Source organism: Taudactylus pleione, unplaced genomic scaffold, assembly GCF_031769625.1.
Source record: "Taudactylus pleione unplaced genomic scaffold, aTauple2 ptg000471l, whole genome shotgun sequence".
NCBI classification, from domain to species: Eukaryota; Metazoa; Chordata; class Amphibia; order Anura; family Myobatrachidae; genus Taudactylus; species Taudactylus pleione.
Window position 1 is genome coordinate 2753361 of NW_028284873.1, and position 13680 is coordinate 2767040.

Genomic DNA, 13680 nt, shown 5'->3' on the forward strand with positions numbered 1-13680 from the left:
AAGGGGCACGGGTTGCCCTTATTAATTACCCCATAGCGACTTTATTCAGACAGGTGGATGTCACTTTGGGCGACAGGCTCATATCACAATCCAACAATCTTTACGCCTACCGCGCATACATTGAGACTATATTGAATTATAGCGCCGATGCTTTGTCAACAAAGCACACCACAGGATTATTTTTCAAAGATGTGGCTGGAGAACATAACAACAGGGTGCTGGACGGACCTAACACGGGTTTCAGAAAACGAGCAGGAGCGACAGCGCAGAGTCGCACGGTCGAATTGCTAGGACCACTTCACTGCGACCTTTTCCACCAGCATAAACTAATTTTAAACGCCATTGACCTGAAGATTAAACTCACCAGAAACAAAGACTCATTCTGCTTAATGTCTGCTGAAGCGGATGCCTTTAAAATACAGATCGTCGCAGTGTCCCTATTTGTGAAAAGAGTGCAGGTCTCACCGGCCATGCGCCTTGGTCACGCACAGGGCCTGCTAAACGGCAACGCGAAATACGCGATTGACCGCGTCGGAATGAAAATCTACAGCGTACCCGCAGGCAGTAGAGTGTTTAATCTAGAAAATCTATTTTTAGGTCAAGTGCCAAAAACCGTCATAGTCGGGTGTGTGGACAACGAAGCATTTTCAGGAGCCCTTGATCGGAACCCCCTTTGTTTTGAACATAAAAATGTGAACGTTGCATCCCTTTATCTGGATGGAACAACGCACCTGGTAAAACCATTTCAACCACACTTTGAACACGGTAATGCTGTAAGAGAGTATATGTCGCTCATACAGATCACAAATAAGCAGAAATCTGACGCCGGAATACTGGTCGACCGTGAAGAGTACCTTAACAGCTACACGCTATTTGCTTTTGATCTGTCACCGGAGCAGGAGTGCGGAGAGCACCTTTCCCTGATAAGGACGGGCAATCTATGCGCCGAATTCCGCTTTGCGGAAGCGTTGGATCGTACAGTCAACGTGATCATTTACGCTCTATTTGATAATATCATTGAGATTAATCAAAGGCGTGATGTGTTGTATGATTACCTATAAGTGAAAGAAACTATTTCAATATTTTATCGAGTCTTTTGACGAATATCATTACGTGGTATAAAAAAAAAAAAAAGAGAAAATGAACACACTACAGATAAATTGTATTCTCTACACGGAACCAAGCAAGCGCTGTTATTTTAAAGGAACCTACGCATGCGATATGTTGCCTACCGATAAACTGGCGCATTACCCATGCGCGTTTGTAATGAACACGCATAGTAGCGGTCAGCCCGGCGAACACTGGTTGGCCGTTTATTTTAATGAAGCGGGTATTTGTTGTTTCTTTGATTCTTACGGACTCGCGCCGGACAACGTTATTTTCCCAAAGAATATCATAAAGTTTTTACATTTTAATTCAAAAACCATTTGTCACCAAAACCGTCGGTTACAAGGCTTTACAAGTGTAAAAACTACAAATATGAGGAAATTCTGGCCCGATTTAGTAAGATACAAAACGTAATGACCATTTAGTTGCAATGTTTGTAAGGCGGCAGCCGGAAAGGCAATGTTTGAGCCGCTATACGGATAAATGTATACAGAAATGCGTAACTTGTAACCAACCATGCGTTTGAAGCATTTTATGTAAAATGCTTCATAACTATAATAAACAATGGTTTTAAACATTATGTTGTTGCGTGTTTCTTCCATAAACACTGATTAGAAACAAAGAACAAAACAATGAGTTCTAAATCATAAACATATTTTATTGTAACATAAAAAGTATATTTACAGATACAGCGCCGTTGCAATATCATAACAATTGTAATCAGAAAGGTATTTGAAGCATTTTATGTACAATGATACAGCGCTATAATAAACAAACATTTTTAAACTTCATTACAATTACAATAAATATGCTTAAAAACAATATACAATACAAATAGGTTATAGACTCAGCCACGGGGCATCCTTAAACACTTCTAAAGATCTTTTTCTAGGCATTAAGTAACCGTGTGTCGTTGTTAATCCGTGGGTGCTTAAAACATTTAAGTGTCCTTTCTTATGCATTTGTAGCAATGGTGGGGTTGATAAATACCCAACACCATCGGTATATGTTTCTGCCTTTAAACGGTCTAGGTACAGCCTATTGGACGCGTTGCCGACCACTGTGGACGGTATATTTAATTCCGCCATGGCTTGCATAATCTCGTCCCACCCATTCGGCATTTTACGGCTCGACACGCTGTAACTTTGCGTGACGCTTCTTATTAAATCCAGCATGTTGGATCTCTGTACAGCGTTAACTTTATATAGAAACTCGCCTTTAGCATTCCAGTTTGTGATGTGTTTAGACTAGGGGTGAGCGGGTTCGGATTTCTGAAATCCGAACCCCCCCGAGCCCCCCCGATCCGAGTCCGATCCGAGTCAGGCTCGACTTTTCCCGCCTGACTCGGATCTGAAATCGAGGCAAAACGTCATCATCCCGCCTTCCGAGTCTCGCGGGTTTTGGATCCTATATAAGGTACCCGCGTCGGCGCCATTTTCTCACTCGGCTGTGGACAGTGAAGAGGGAGGGTGGGAGTTAGGGCTGTGTAGTGTAGTGTAGTGTAGTGCTGCTGTTGTCCACTACTTCAAAGTCCATAGGGGCTGGCTGTGTTGTGCTGTGCTGCTGTTGTTAATAGGGGCTGTGTCCACTACTTCAAAGTCCATAGGGGCTGGCTGGACTGTGTTGTGCAGTCAGTTCTCCATAGGGGCTGTGTCCACTCCAAAGTCCTGTGCAGTGTCCCAGTCCTAAAGGAGTGCTGTAGTGTTGTCCAGGGGGTGCTCTGTCCATCAGGGGTGCTCCCCCCAAGTGCTAAAAAAATAATATATTTTCTGTGTTTGTGAATTGTGTGCGCAGTAACCGCACGTGCATCAACAAAGTAGTGCCAAGCGTGCGCCTGTGTCATAAGTAAAGGGCCGGCTGGCTTGACCGTTAAAGGGTGCTGTAACCCCCGAAAGTACACTCCAGTCCAAACCAAAAAAAAATTATTTTCTGTGTTTGTGAATTGTGTGCGCAGTAGCCGCACGTGCATCAACAAAGTAGTGCCAAGCGTGCGCCTGTGTCATAAGTAAAGGGCCGGCTGGCTTGACCGTTAAGGGTGCTGTAACCCCCGAAAGTACACTCCAGTCCAAACCAAAAAAAAAATTATTTTCTGTGTTTGTGAATTGTGTGCGCAGTAGCCGCACGTGCATCAACAAAGTAGTGCCAAGCGTGCGCCTGTGTCATAAGTAAAGGGCCGGCTGGCTTGACCGTTAAAGGGTGCTGTAACCCCCAAAGTACACTCCAGTCCAAACCAAAAAAAAAATTATTTTCTGTATTTGTGAATTGTGTGCGCAGTAGCCGCACGTGCATCAACAAAGTAGTGCCAAGCGTGCGCCTGTGTCATAAGTAAAGGGCCGGCTGCTTGACCGTTAAAGGGTGCTGTAACCCCCGAAAGTACACTCCAGTCCAAACCAAAAAAAAATTATTTTCTGTGTTTGTGAATTGTGTGCGCAGTAGCCGCACGTGCATCAACAAAGTAGTGCCAAGCGTGCGCCTGTGTCATAAGTAAAGGGCCGGCTGGCTTGACCGTTAAAGGGTGCTGTAACCCCCGAAAGTACACTCCAGTCCAAACCAAAAAAAATTATTTTCTGTGTTTGTGAATTGTGTGCGCAGTAGCCGCACGTGCATCAACAAAGTAGTGCCAAGCGTGCGCCTGTGTCATAAGTAAAGGGCCGGCTGGCTTGACCGTTAAGGGTGCTGTAACCCCCGAAAGTACACTCCAGTCCAAACCAAAAAAAAAATTATTTTCTGTTTGTGAATTGTGTGCGCAGTAGCCGCACGTGCATCAACAAAGTAGTGCCAAGCGTGTGCCTGTGTTATAAGTAAAGGGCCGGCTGGCTTGACCGTTAAGGGTGCTGTAACCCCCGAAAGTACACTCCAGTCCAAACCAAAAAAAAAATTATTTTCTGTGTTTGTGAATTGTGTGCGCAGTAGCCGCACGTGCATCAACAAAGTAGTGCCAAGCGTGCGCCTGTGTCATAAGTAAAGGGCCGGCTGGCTTGACCGTTAAGGGTGCTGTAACCCCCGAAAGTACACTCCAGTCCAAACCAAAAAAAAAATTATTTTCTGTGTTTGTGAATTGTGTGCGCAGTAGCCGCACGTGCATCAACAAAGTAGTGCCAAGCGTGCGCCTGTGTCATAAGTAAAGGGCCGGCTGGCTTGACCGTTAAGGGTGCTGTAACCCCCGAAAGTACACTCCAGTCCAAACCAAAAAAAAAATTATTTTCTGTGTTTGTGAATTGTGTGCGCAGTAGCCGCACGTGCATCAACAAAGTAGTGCCAAGCGTGCGCCTGTGTCATAAGTAAAGGGCCGGCTGGCTTGACCGTTAAGGGTGCTGTAACCCCCGAAAGTACACTCCAGTCCAAACCAAAAAAAAAATTATTTTCTGTGTTTGTGAATTGTGTGCACTGTGGCTGCACGTGCATCAACAAAGGAGCAGCACCAAGCGCGTGCCTGTGTCCCATAAGTAAAGAGCCGGCTGGCTCATTTCTTAAAGGGTGGTGTAACCCACAAAGTGCACTACTCTCCAGCAAAAATAAAATAATATTTTCTGTGTTTGTGTGCGCTTTAGCCGCACGTATATATATCAATATAACATAAATGGAGGACCAAACTTTCTCCGATAAAAATAAAATAGGGAAAGATCAAGAACCACTTCCTCCTAGTGCTGTTGCTGCTGCTGGGAGTTGTTCATCATCCCAGAGAGGAAGTAGGAACATCACTACTTTTACTAAACAATTGACCCTCCAACAGTCCCTAGCGATGAGGATGAAGTACGACAGCAGTCATCCTGAAGCAAAACGTATAACTGAGGCCTTGACTGCTATGTTGGTGTTAGACGTGCGTCCGGTATCCGACATTAGTGCAGTGGGATTTAGACAATTGATGGAGGTAGTGTGTCCTCGGTTCCAAATCCCGTCTAGATTCCACCTGCATCCTCAAAGCAGCAGCGACAAGCGTGCGTCTGTCTGTTAAAGGGTGGTGACACCCTCAAAGTGTGCTACACAAACAATTAAAATATTGTTCTTTTTTTTTCTGTCTTTGTGAATTGTGTGGGCTGTAGCCGCACCTGCATCCTTAAAGCAGCAGCGACAAGCGTGCGTCTGTCTGTTAAAGGGTGGTGACACCCTCAAAGTGTGCTACACAAACAATTAAAATATTGTTCTTTTTTCTGTCTTTGTGAATTGTGTGGGCTGTAGCCGCACCTGCATCCTTAAAGCAGCAGCGACAAGCGTGCGTCTGTCTGTTAAAGGGTGGTGACACCCTCAAAGTGTGCTACACAAACAATTAAAATATTGTTCTTTTTTTTTGGTCTTTGTGAAATGTGTGGGCTGTAGCCGCACCTGCATCCTTAAAGCAGCAGCGACAAGCGTGCGTCTGTCTGTTAAAGGGTGGTGACACCCTCAAAGTGTTCTACACAAACAATTAAAATATTGTTCTTTTTTTTTCGGTCTTTGTGAAATGTGTGGGCTGTAGCCGCACCTGCATCCTTAAAGCAGCAGCGACAAGCGTGCGTCTGTCTGTTAAAGGGTGGTGTAACTCTCAAAGTGTTCCAAAAAATAAAAAACTATTTTTTTTATGTGTTTGTGACTTGTGTGCGATGTAGCCACACTTGCATCCTCAAAGCAGCAGCGACAAGCGTGCGTCTGTCTGTTAAAGGGTGGTGACACCCTCAAAGTGTGCTACACAAACAATTAAAATATTGTTCTTTTTTTTTCTGTCTATGTGAATTGTGTGGGCTGTAGCCGCACCTGCATCCTTAAAGCAGCAGCGACAAGCGTGCGTCTGTCTGTTAAAGGGTGGTGACACCTCAAAGTGTTATACACAAACAATTAAAATATTGTTCTTTTTTTCGGTCTTTGTGAAATGTGTGGGCTGTAGCCGCACCTGCATCCTTAAAGCAGCAGCGACAAGCGTGCGTCTGTCTGTTAAAGGTGGTGACACCTCAAAGTGTTCTACACAAACAATTAAAATATTCTTCTTCTTTTTTCTGTCTTTGTGAATTGTGTGGGCTGTAGCCGCACTTGCATCCTCAAAGCAGCAGCGACAAGCGTGCGTCTGTCTGTTAAAGGGTGGTGTAACCCTCAAAGTGTGCTCCACAAACAATAAAAATATTCTTTTTTTTTTTCTGTCTTTGTGAATTGTGTGGGCTGTAGCCGCACTTGAATCTTCAAAGCAGCAGCGACAAGCGTGCGTCTGTCTGTTAAAGGATTACATCGGTGACAGCATCCAAGTAGGCATGTCAGACAGTCCGTACCTGTACTGGCAGGAAAAAGAAGCAATTTGGAGGTCCCTGTACAAACTGGCTCTATTTTACCTGAGTTGCCCCCCCTCCAGTGTGTACTCCGAAAGAGTGTTTAGTGCAGCCGGGAACCTTGTCAGCGAAAGGCGTAGGAGGTTGCTACCACAAAATGTGGAGAAGATGATGTTCATAAAATGAATTATCAACTCTTCCAGGGAGACCAGCCTCCAGAACGTACAGAGGGACCTGTGGTTCCAGCAGGGACGAATTAATACTCTGTGAGGATGAGGATGTACACACTGAAGAGGGTGAGGAATCGGTGGATGAGGAGGATGAGGATGACATCTTGCCTCCGTAGAGCCAGTTTGTGCAGGGACAGATAAATTGCCAGCTTGTTTTGTGGGGGCCCAAACGAACCAATCATTTCAGCCACAGTTGTGTGGCAGACCCTGGCGCTGAAATGATTGGTTTGTTAAAGTGTGCATGTCCTGTTTATACAACATAAGGGTGGGTGGGAGGGCCCAAGGACAATTCCATCTTGCACCTCTTTTTTTTCTTTGCATTATGTACAGTTTGGGGCCTAGTTTTTCAATGCCATCCTGTCTGCCACTGCAGTTTCACGCCTAGATGGGTCACGTGTTTGTGCCGCCCACTTGTGTCGCTTAGCATAGTCATCCAGCTACCTCGGTGCAACCTTTTGGACATAAAAACACTATTGTGAGGTGTGAGGTATTCAGAATAGACTGGAAATGAGTGGAAATTAAGGTTATTGAGGTTAATAATAGCATAGGAGCAGAAAAACCTACAAATTCTGTTATTTTAGCTGTTTTTATGCTTATTTTCAAAAAAATACAGATCCAAAACACAAAACCCAGAACCCAAAACACGCAAGGGTGGTTTTGGCAAAACCAATCCAGATCCAAAACACGAAGAAAGATCCAGATCCAAAACCAAAACACAAAACACGAAAAGTGGCCGGTGCACACCCCTAGTTTAGACCCGGTCATTTTATTTAAAAGTATCTCGCTGTTTTTCCTATATCGGTCATTAACACCGTCCAAAACTTCTTGATAAACGGCGTCAGAACCGTCTGACTGTCCAGTGTTAGCTGTTTGAAGAACAGTTGGTGTTTCAGGCGTTAAGAGAGTTAAAGTTGACATCTCTCTATCAGACTGCTTACTCAACACCAGATATTTCTGCAATGCGGCTGTGTAACGCTTAGCCTTATCATACTCCGATAAATCATTACTCTGTAGTATGTTTATGATCTCTGCATCTAGGCCTTGCGCAGATGTTTTACGTATATGATCATTACCCGGTTTGTTGCGCAAGCGCTCTATCTGCTGCTGAGGCACCAGATACATTTTCTCAGCGTATTCCATCAACGATTTGTCAGAAGTCCCGTTATTAACGGTATAGCAAAGCCAAGCAACGAGCTAATAAATCCGCCGGACAGTTTCACCAAACGCTTCTTTTTACCAATGGTGCATTTCTTATTACATAGCGCTTTTATAAGGTTGCGCTTCTTTTTAAGGTAATTCAACTGTCATTCTGACAATGGTATTTTACCTTTTAGCATGTTGAGCGTAATCTCACAAATAGCCATCACTAAATTGTTTGAAGCCGTGGATAAAATAGCGTTTCTTTGAGTCGGTGGTGCCTTTATTAACGCTTTTAAAAGCGCCCAATTGCGACGTAAATGCGCCGACATGCTCGCTGATGGTGTCGCTATGGTGAATGACTAAAAGTTGAAGAATTACAGCTTTTTAGAAGCATGCTTTTTAAAGACGTACGCTACCGGTGTATCCGGAGGGAATAACCCGCTTCGTAAACCGTACTCATCAAGCGTGTTGTTTCTTAAAATAACCAGTAAATACCCATAAGGCGCTCTGGTCGCGTCTTCAAAAGCCTCTAAAAAAAACATCGATTTACCGGGATACATTTGCCTAGCCAGCGTCGTCACTTGCAATTTATCCCTAGGGTTTTCAAAAAGAACCATATATTTTGTATTTAAATGTATAGTTCTGCTCTTTTTACCCTGACAAAACACATTTTGCACAAGGTACATGATACTGAGATTTCTATGGTGTACATACTTGTGAAAGCTTTCTCAATCTCCGAATTATTACTAGCCGACTCCATCAGATCATCAACCACTGCTAAATTAACCTTATCGGGTGAGAAAAGTTGGTCGTCGTTAAAAGTCTCAGGTAGCCCCTCTATAAAGCGCATACAGGGGTAATCACGCAGCAGATGATCGTACATTGAATCCGACCACCGACCGTCTTATTTTTTAAAATCTTTTCCACCTTGTAAGTTCTGTTATAGTTTTTGGGAATGCTTTGAAGTTCTTCGGGGTAAAAACTGCCAGTTATAACTTCACCGTACAGATCCGCCAACATATAAAGTGGCCTAAGTCCTTTAGTGTTCACAGCCTGTATGACGAATATTTCCTCAGAATAATTCTGTTCATAGCCTTTCTGAAATATATCCTTATATTTGGAGATGTGTACGTGCTCACCAACGGCTAATCGAGGCTGTATTTTATTAGCTTTAAAGTATTCGTCGTACGTCGTCTTAAAAATGCTCAGAGCGTTAGAGGCGTTCACATCACACGGTGTACACTTAATCGTTCTATGATACGTGTTATTATAGCTGTACATGAAGTCCTGTAAAACATCTATATATCTGTAGGTATTCTGCGCTGTGAAATAGCGCCACATCCGTGTTTTTAAAGTCCTGTTGAATCTTTCTATAACCGCCACCTTTACGTTGTTGTTGGCCGTAAAATGATGTATATCGTATTTTTCTAACAGTTTTTTTAGGATTTTGTTTAGAAACTCTTTACCGCGGTCAGTTTGCAGCTTCTTTGGCACGCAGCCCTGCTGAAATATTTTTTCAAAAGCGCTAGCAACGGTTGCTGCGCTCTTAGACGTAAGACTTACGGCCCAGGCTCTCTTACTGAATATATCGATAACTGTTTATACTTAAAACCATCGCAAGGTCTATCAGCGATACCAAATCGCATTGCCATTGCTGATTTATATCGGATACGCAGATCATGTTCCTTTTATAGAATTTCCTAGCCGGTTTATATAACGTATACTCGTCTTGTTTTTGCATCCATTTTTTAATTTCCGTTCTTTTAAACGCGTCTTTATTGGCCTTATAATACTTATCAAAGCCGCTATAACTGCCAGGGTTCAATACCGTGTAATACGCCTTTTTCATCCGTTTTTTTCGATTAGCGGCGCGGCGTGACGCGCCATTTCTTTTGTTTCGTAGGCATGGCTGCCTGCTAAAGATGTATTTACTTTTATAGCTATCACGAAGGGTTAACAACAATACTGTCTATGGAACAAAACATCTTACTGATGATGCTTCATCTAACAGCAGCACTGTCTGATTAAACAATGCACTCATTTTATATCAAGGCCTATCGCATTTATATACATTTGATTCCTATCTCTATATCAAAACCCTATCAAAAAAAGATATCAGTTTATATGGATTTAATATGTCTCAATATTAAAACCATATTAAACGATATCAAAAGGGGGAGAAAAAGTGGGAGTGCCATGGGGAGGAGTTATGGGAGGGGTTGGGGGCGTGGTACCTGTCAAATTAAGTTTGACGAAAAAGTGTTCTCTATCTACTGGCCTCATTTAGTCACCTTCCAACATTACCTGAGTTCAAACCGAGGCAGTGAGTGTGGCGTGTCAGGCTGAGGGCATTACTGCATAATAAAGGGTTGCATGGCCACAATCAGCATTTTTACCAGAAAGATTTGTTCTGCTGCATACAAATCGGGACAAACACAGGACAGGGAGACAATCATGACATTGGGATGTTTAGAACTTAAGTTACAGTATGATGTACAGATAGCAGCAAGTTCAGCTAAGATGTCCAGATTTGTAAAGCATAACGAGCCTTTTCCTCCACAGTACCCCTCAGCTATATTTAAGGCATGAAAGGTAAGTAACAAAACATTTCCATTATACAGAGAGAGGAAATTAGATTTCCTAGATAAAGTTTAGCGTAATGGAGTTGTTCAAATGGTTAAGAGCGTGCCACATTACTCAGAAAATGACATGAAAAACAGCAAAGCTTAGAAAAATCTCCTTATCTCCTCGTACCTCAGGCACCAAAAACCTAAATGTAAGATGGATATACAAGGAAACTGTGCATGATAAATGTGATGGTAATTTACTTTCAGTGTGAAAAACAAAGTAGAAAACACTTATGTGACATCTGTCCCTGGTGTGTTACCTGGTAACATATTCAGCGAATCATGTCTGCAGCTTCAGTTCTGGTGACAAATGGACCTGTATAATAAACACTTTAACAAACTCAGGGACGGATGGCTTCATCTAGTCCATCAATCACCAAATCTGACAGATCCAGTCCACACAACAACAACCAAAATATGGATTTGTGAAGAGCATGTTTTATGACTGTGGAGTGCATTCAGAATTTAAAGCAGCCAAGAGGGGAGGCAGTACTTAATTTAAGACCAGTAGTACAGATTTATTTATGCCAGAATATAATATCTGATTTATACATCTTGGCCATACAGGCCATTTCCAGAAAGTAAATATTAGAAAGCAGAGGTACAGTACTGTATCTGCACTTTTAATAATCCTTCATTGGAAAATTAAAAATGGAAATAAGGAAAGCATAGCAGTCAGAAGCAGGCTGTGGTCACATTGCATGGTCACATTAAACTGCAAATCATAGAAATTATTCCCAGTGATTTAGCTCCACATACACATCTAGCACTGATACTTCCAGGAGCCTTTAAATTCTTTACCCCGGTACTTAAGTTCACGCCTTTCAACAGCATAGAATAATGAAGGAACATTCAGCCCATAAAATGTTTTGCCAAACTGCTCTAAAAATAGTTTTACAATTCATATTATTCAGACAAAATGTGACCTGGATCCGAGAAACATCTAACTCCAATTATCTGTCTGTACATACGCCCCATGATGACTCTTTGCAGAAGTCAATCGAAATGAACCAAGCGCTATAGTAACTCCATTTTAGCAGCTAATCCAAAACACTATCACTGTCAAGCACAGCAAGACATTATATAGCCACATGCTCTGATTCCATTCCTTGTTTTACATTGGCTGCTATTCTCTTTCAGTATTTGACTGGGCTTCCAAGTGAGGTTAATAGGTACTTTAAACTTTGTAGAAGGGAAATGAGCAGGAACTGAATAGGGGTCTAGAAGATGATTCCTCAAAAACAGGCACACCCTCTACATACACAATATGAAGTATAAAAGCCCATTTATACTAGACAAAGAGATGAATGCAGCAGCTAAGATCCAGTCGGTGTATGGCTTTACTAAATTGTGTTCATTGTGTAAATATTTCATAGAACAAAAAGCAAGAAAACCTTTAGGAAAACATGCAAACCGAGTCTCGTAGAAAATCACAACCCCCCTTATACCATTTTCTCTTTTACCACATTAGTCCCTGTGTCACAGGCTAGAAAGGGAAGGACAGACTACTCAGTGACACAAAAACAGGGGTAATGCTGTGTGTTATCAGTATATAATGTCTAATTACTAAGAATTAAAATGTGTTAACTGTATGTGAACTTTGTGCCAAAACAAATATTTCTAGGAAGTCAGGGCAGACGGAAAAGCTTCTTCGGCCCACAATTCCACAACTACAGAATTACATTTAATCCTCCCCCTCCCCCCTTATACAATATATTTTCTCTCTGTAGTGTTCAAATAATCTGGGAGTAGGCAATAATGTTCCCTTTCATGTATATTGAAAAGTAGTAATCCTGGTAAAACATGCAGAAGGACTGTTATTTTTATAGCAAAGGTCATTTAACGACACCCCCTTTCCCCTCGTTGCAAAAATGATCCCAGATCAGCCACGCTAATAGTCACACAGTTAGTGCGGTACATTAAATCCAGCTCACCGTTAGTACCCAGTTAGTCTGCACAAGTCAAGATGTGCTTCATTAGAAAATCACACACAGACAAATGTACAGGGTCAGTGAAATTTGAAGCACAAGGAAAGTAAAGCTTTTGTTGCTGACACAGTACAACTTCTGTATGGGTTTGTCTACACTGTTTAATATTACATATGCTATATCAAATATGTTTTATCAAAGCTATGTATTTGTAATGCAATAGCATGGTTTTCAATGGTCATTTAATTTGCTTTATGTGTAGTGTTCTATGGTATAGAGGGATATGAAGGTATACAATTCTAGCAATCCTCTTTATTTAAATATAAAGCTGAACGATTCACTTCTATTTATTTTGCTTAAATCTTAATATATAAATAATGATCACATAATCAGCCCAATGCCTTTACCATTTCATTTAAGGTTTGCAAACTAACAAATAATTTTCATCTTATTCTGACACTGCCCCATGTCTTTTGCAGAGTCTCAATGCCTTGATTGTTCTTAAGATGAAGGTATGGAAGAGGACAGCTCCTGCCTTGATGCTCCTCTGTGCTGTGTTGTCCCTACTAGTATGCACAGAAGTCTTCTCACGGAACTGGAAATTCAGTTCAACCTCCTCTCGGTCAGTAATCAGTTCATCACCAAAGAGACAACGAAGATTCCCACGAGCCACAGAACGCAAACCACCCATGATTTCCCAATGTAAGAGTGGATTTATTCACTAACTACTAATTCATTCTCCGTTTAGCAACATTCATTTTTCTCTGTAAGATTCACAGTGTTCGTGTTAATGTTCTTTCTCACATTAGTTAAACACATAGATATACCATTCATCTCTTCACCATAAATTTGGAAGGACGGATTCTTTCTGTAGAGAGCATTTAATATAAATACTGTAACAATAAACATGGCAATAGTCTAATGAATGGGGACTTACAACTTTGGAAGAGGACTGCAGGTTACCTCATTTCCACCTGGCATTGAATGTAAAAGCAATTACCATAGCATTTGGCAGTAACTCTGAGCATGACATCTAATTTATTGTTGTATTAACATTCAAATGAGGTGGTTAACATTCATGTACACAAACCAGATTGTAATGTAAAGTAAGGGCTCTTCATCGTTTGCTTGTGGTTTTGAGATGAAAGACAATAATGCATTGTTTTTATACAAGTTGTGAAGAAGCTCATGGCCTATAATGATTTACTGACGGCAGATGAAGGGAAAGGGAATTTAAGTTGGTATTTTTAGTTTAGATTTTCTTATTCACTTACGTCTTCTAAAAAAACAGTAGTATGTTTCCTTTAAAGTAGGAGACTGATGTGATTCATGTGTATTAGTTGGTAGCGTGGCTCATAAAGAGTTGAATGGAGGATTTGCAATGTACAGTAAGAAAGCTTATTGGAATAAAGAT

The 13680-nt window shown here is 41.8% G+C and overlaps 2 protein-coding genes across 2 annotated transcripts in view; both read left to right on the forward strand.

Moving 5' to 3' along the window:
- The window catches only part of LOC148504016 (uncharacterized protein F54H12.2-like), a 188477-nt gene extending 187416 nt beyond the window's left edge, over positions 1 to 1061 (forward strand). The window contains exon 2 of the mRNA XM_088448920.1: positions 598 to 1061. Coding sequence (XP_088305046.1) covers positions 598 to 1061 — 464 coding nt within the window. The remainder of the gene's footprint in view (positions 1 to 597) is intronic.
- The window catches only part of NRTN (neurturin), a 148827-nt gene that overhangs the window by 120723 nt on the left and 14424 nt on the right, over positions 1 to 13680 (forward strand). Inside the window, exon 2 of the mRNA XM_088448884.1 lies at positions 12746 to 12968. Coding sequence (XP_088305010.1) covers positions 12773 to 12968 — 196 coding nt within the window. The 5' untranslated portion in view covers positions 12746 to 12772. The remainder of the gene's footprint in view (positions 1 to 12745; positions 12969 to 13680) is intronic.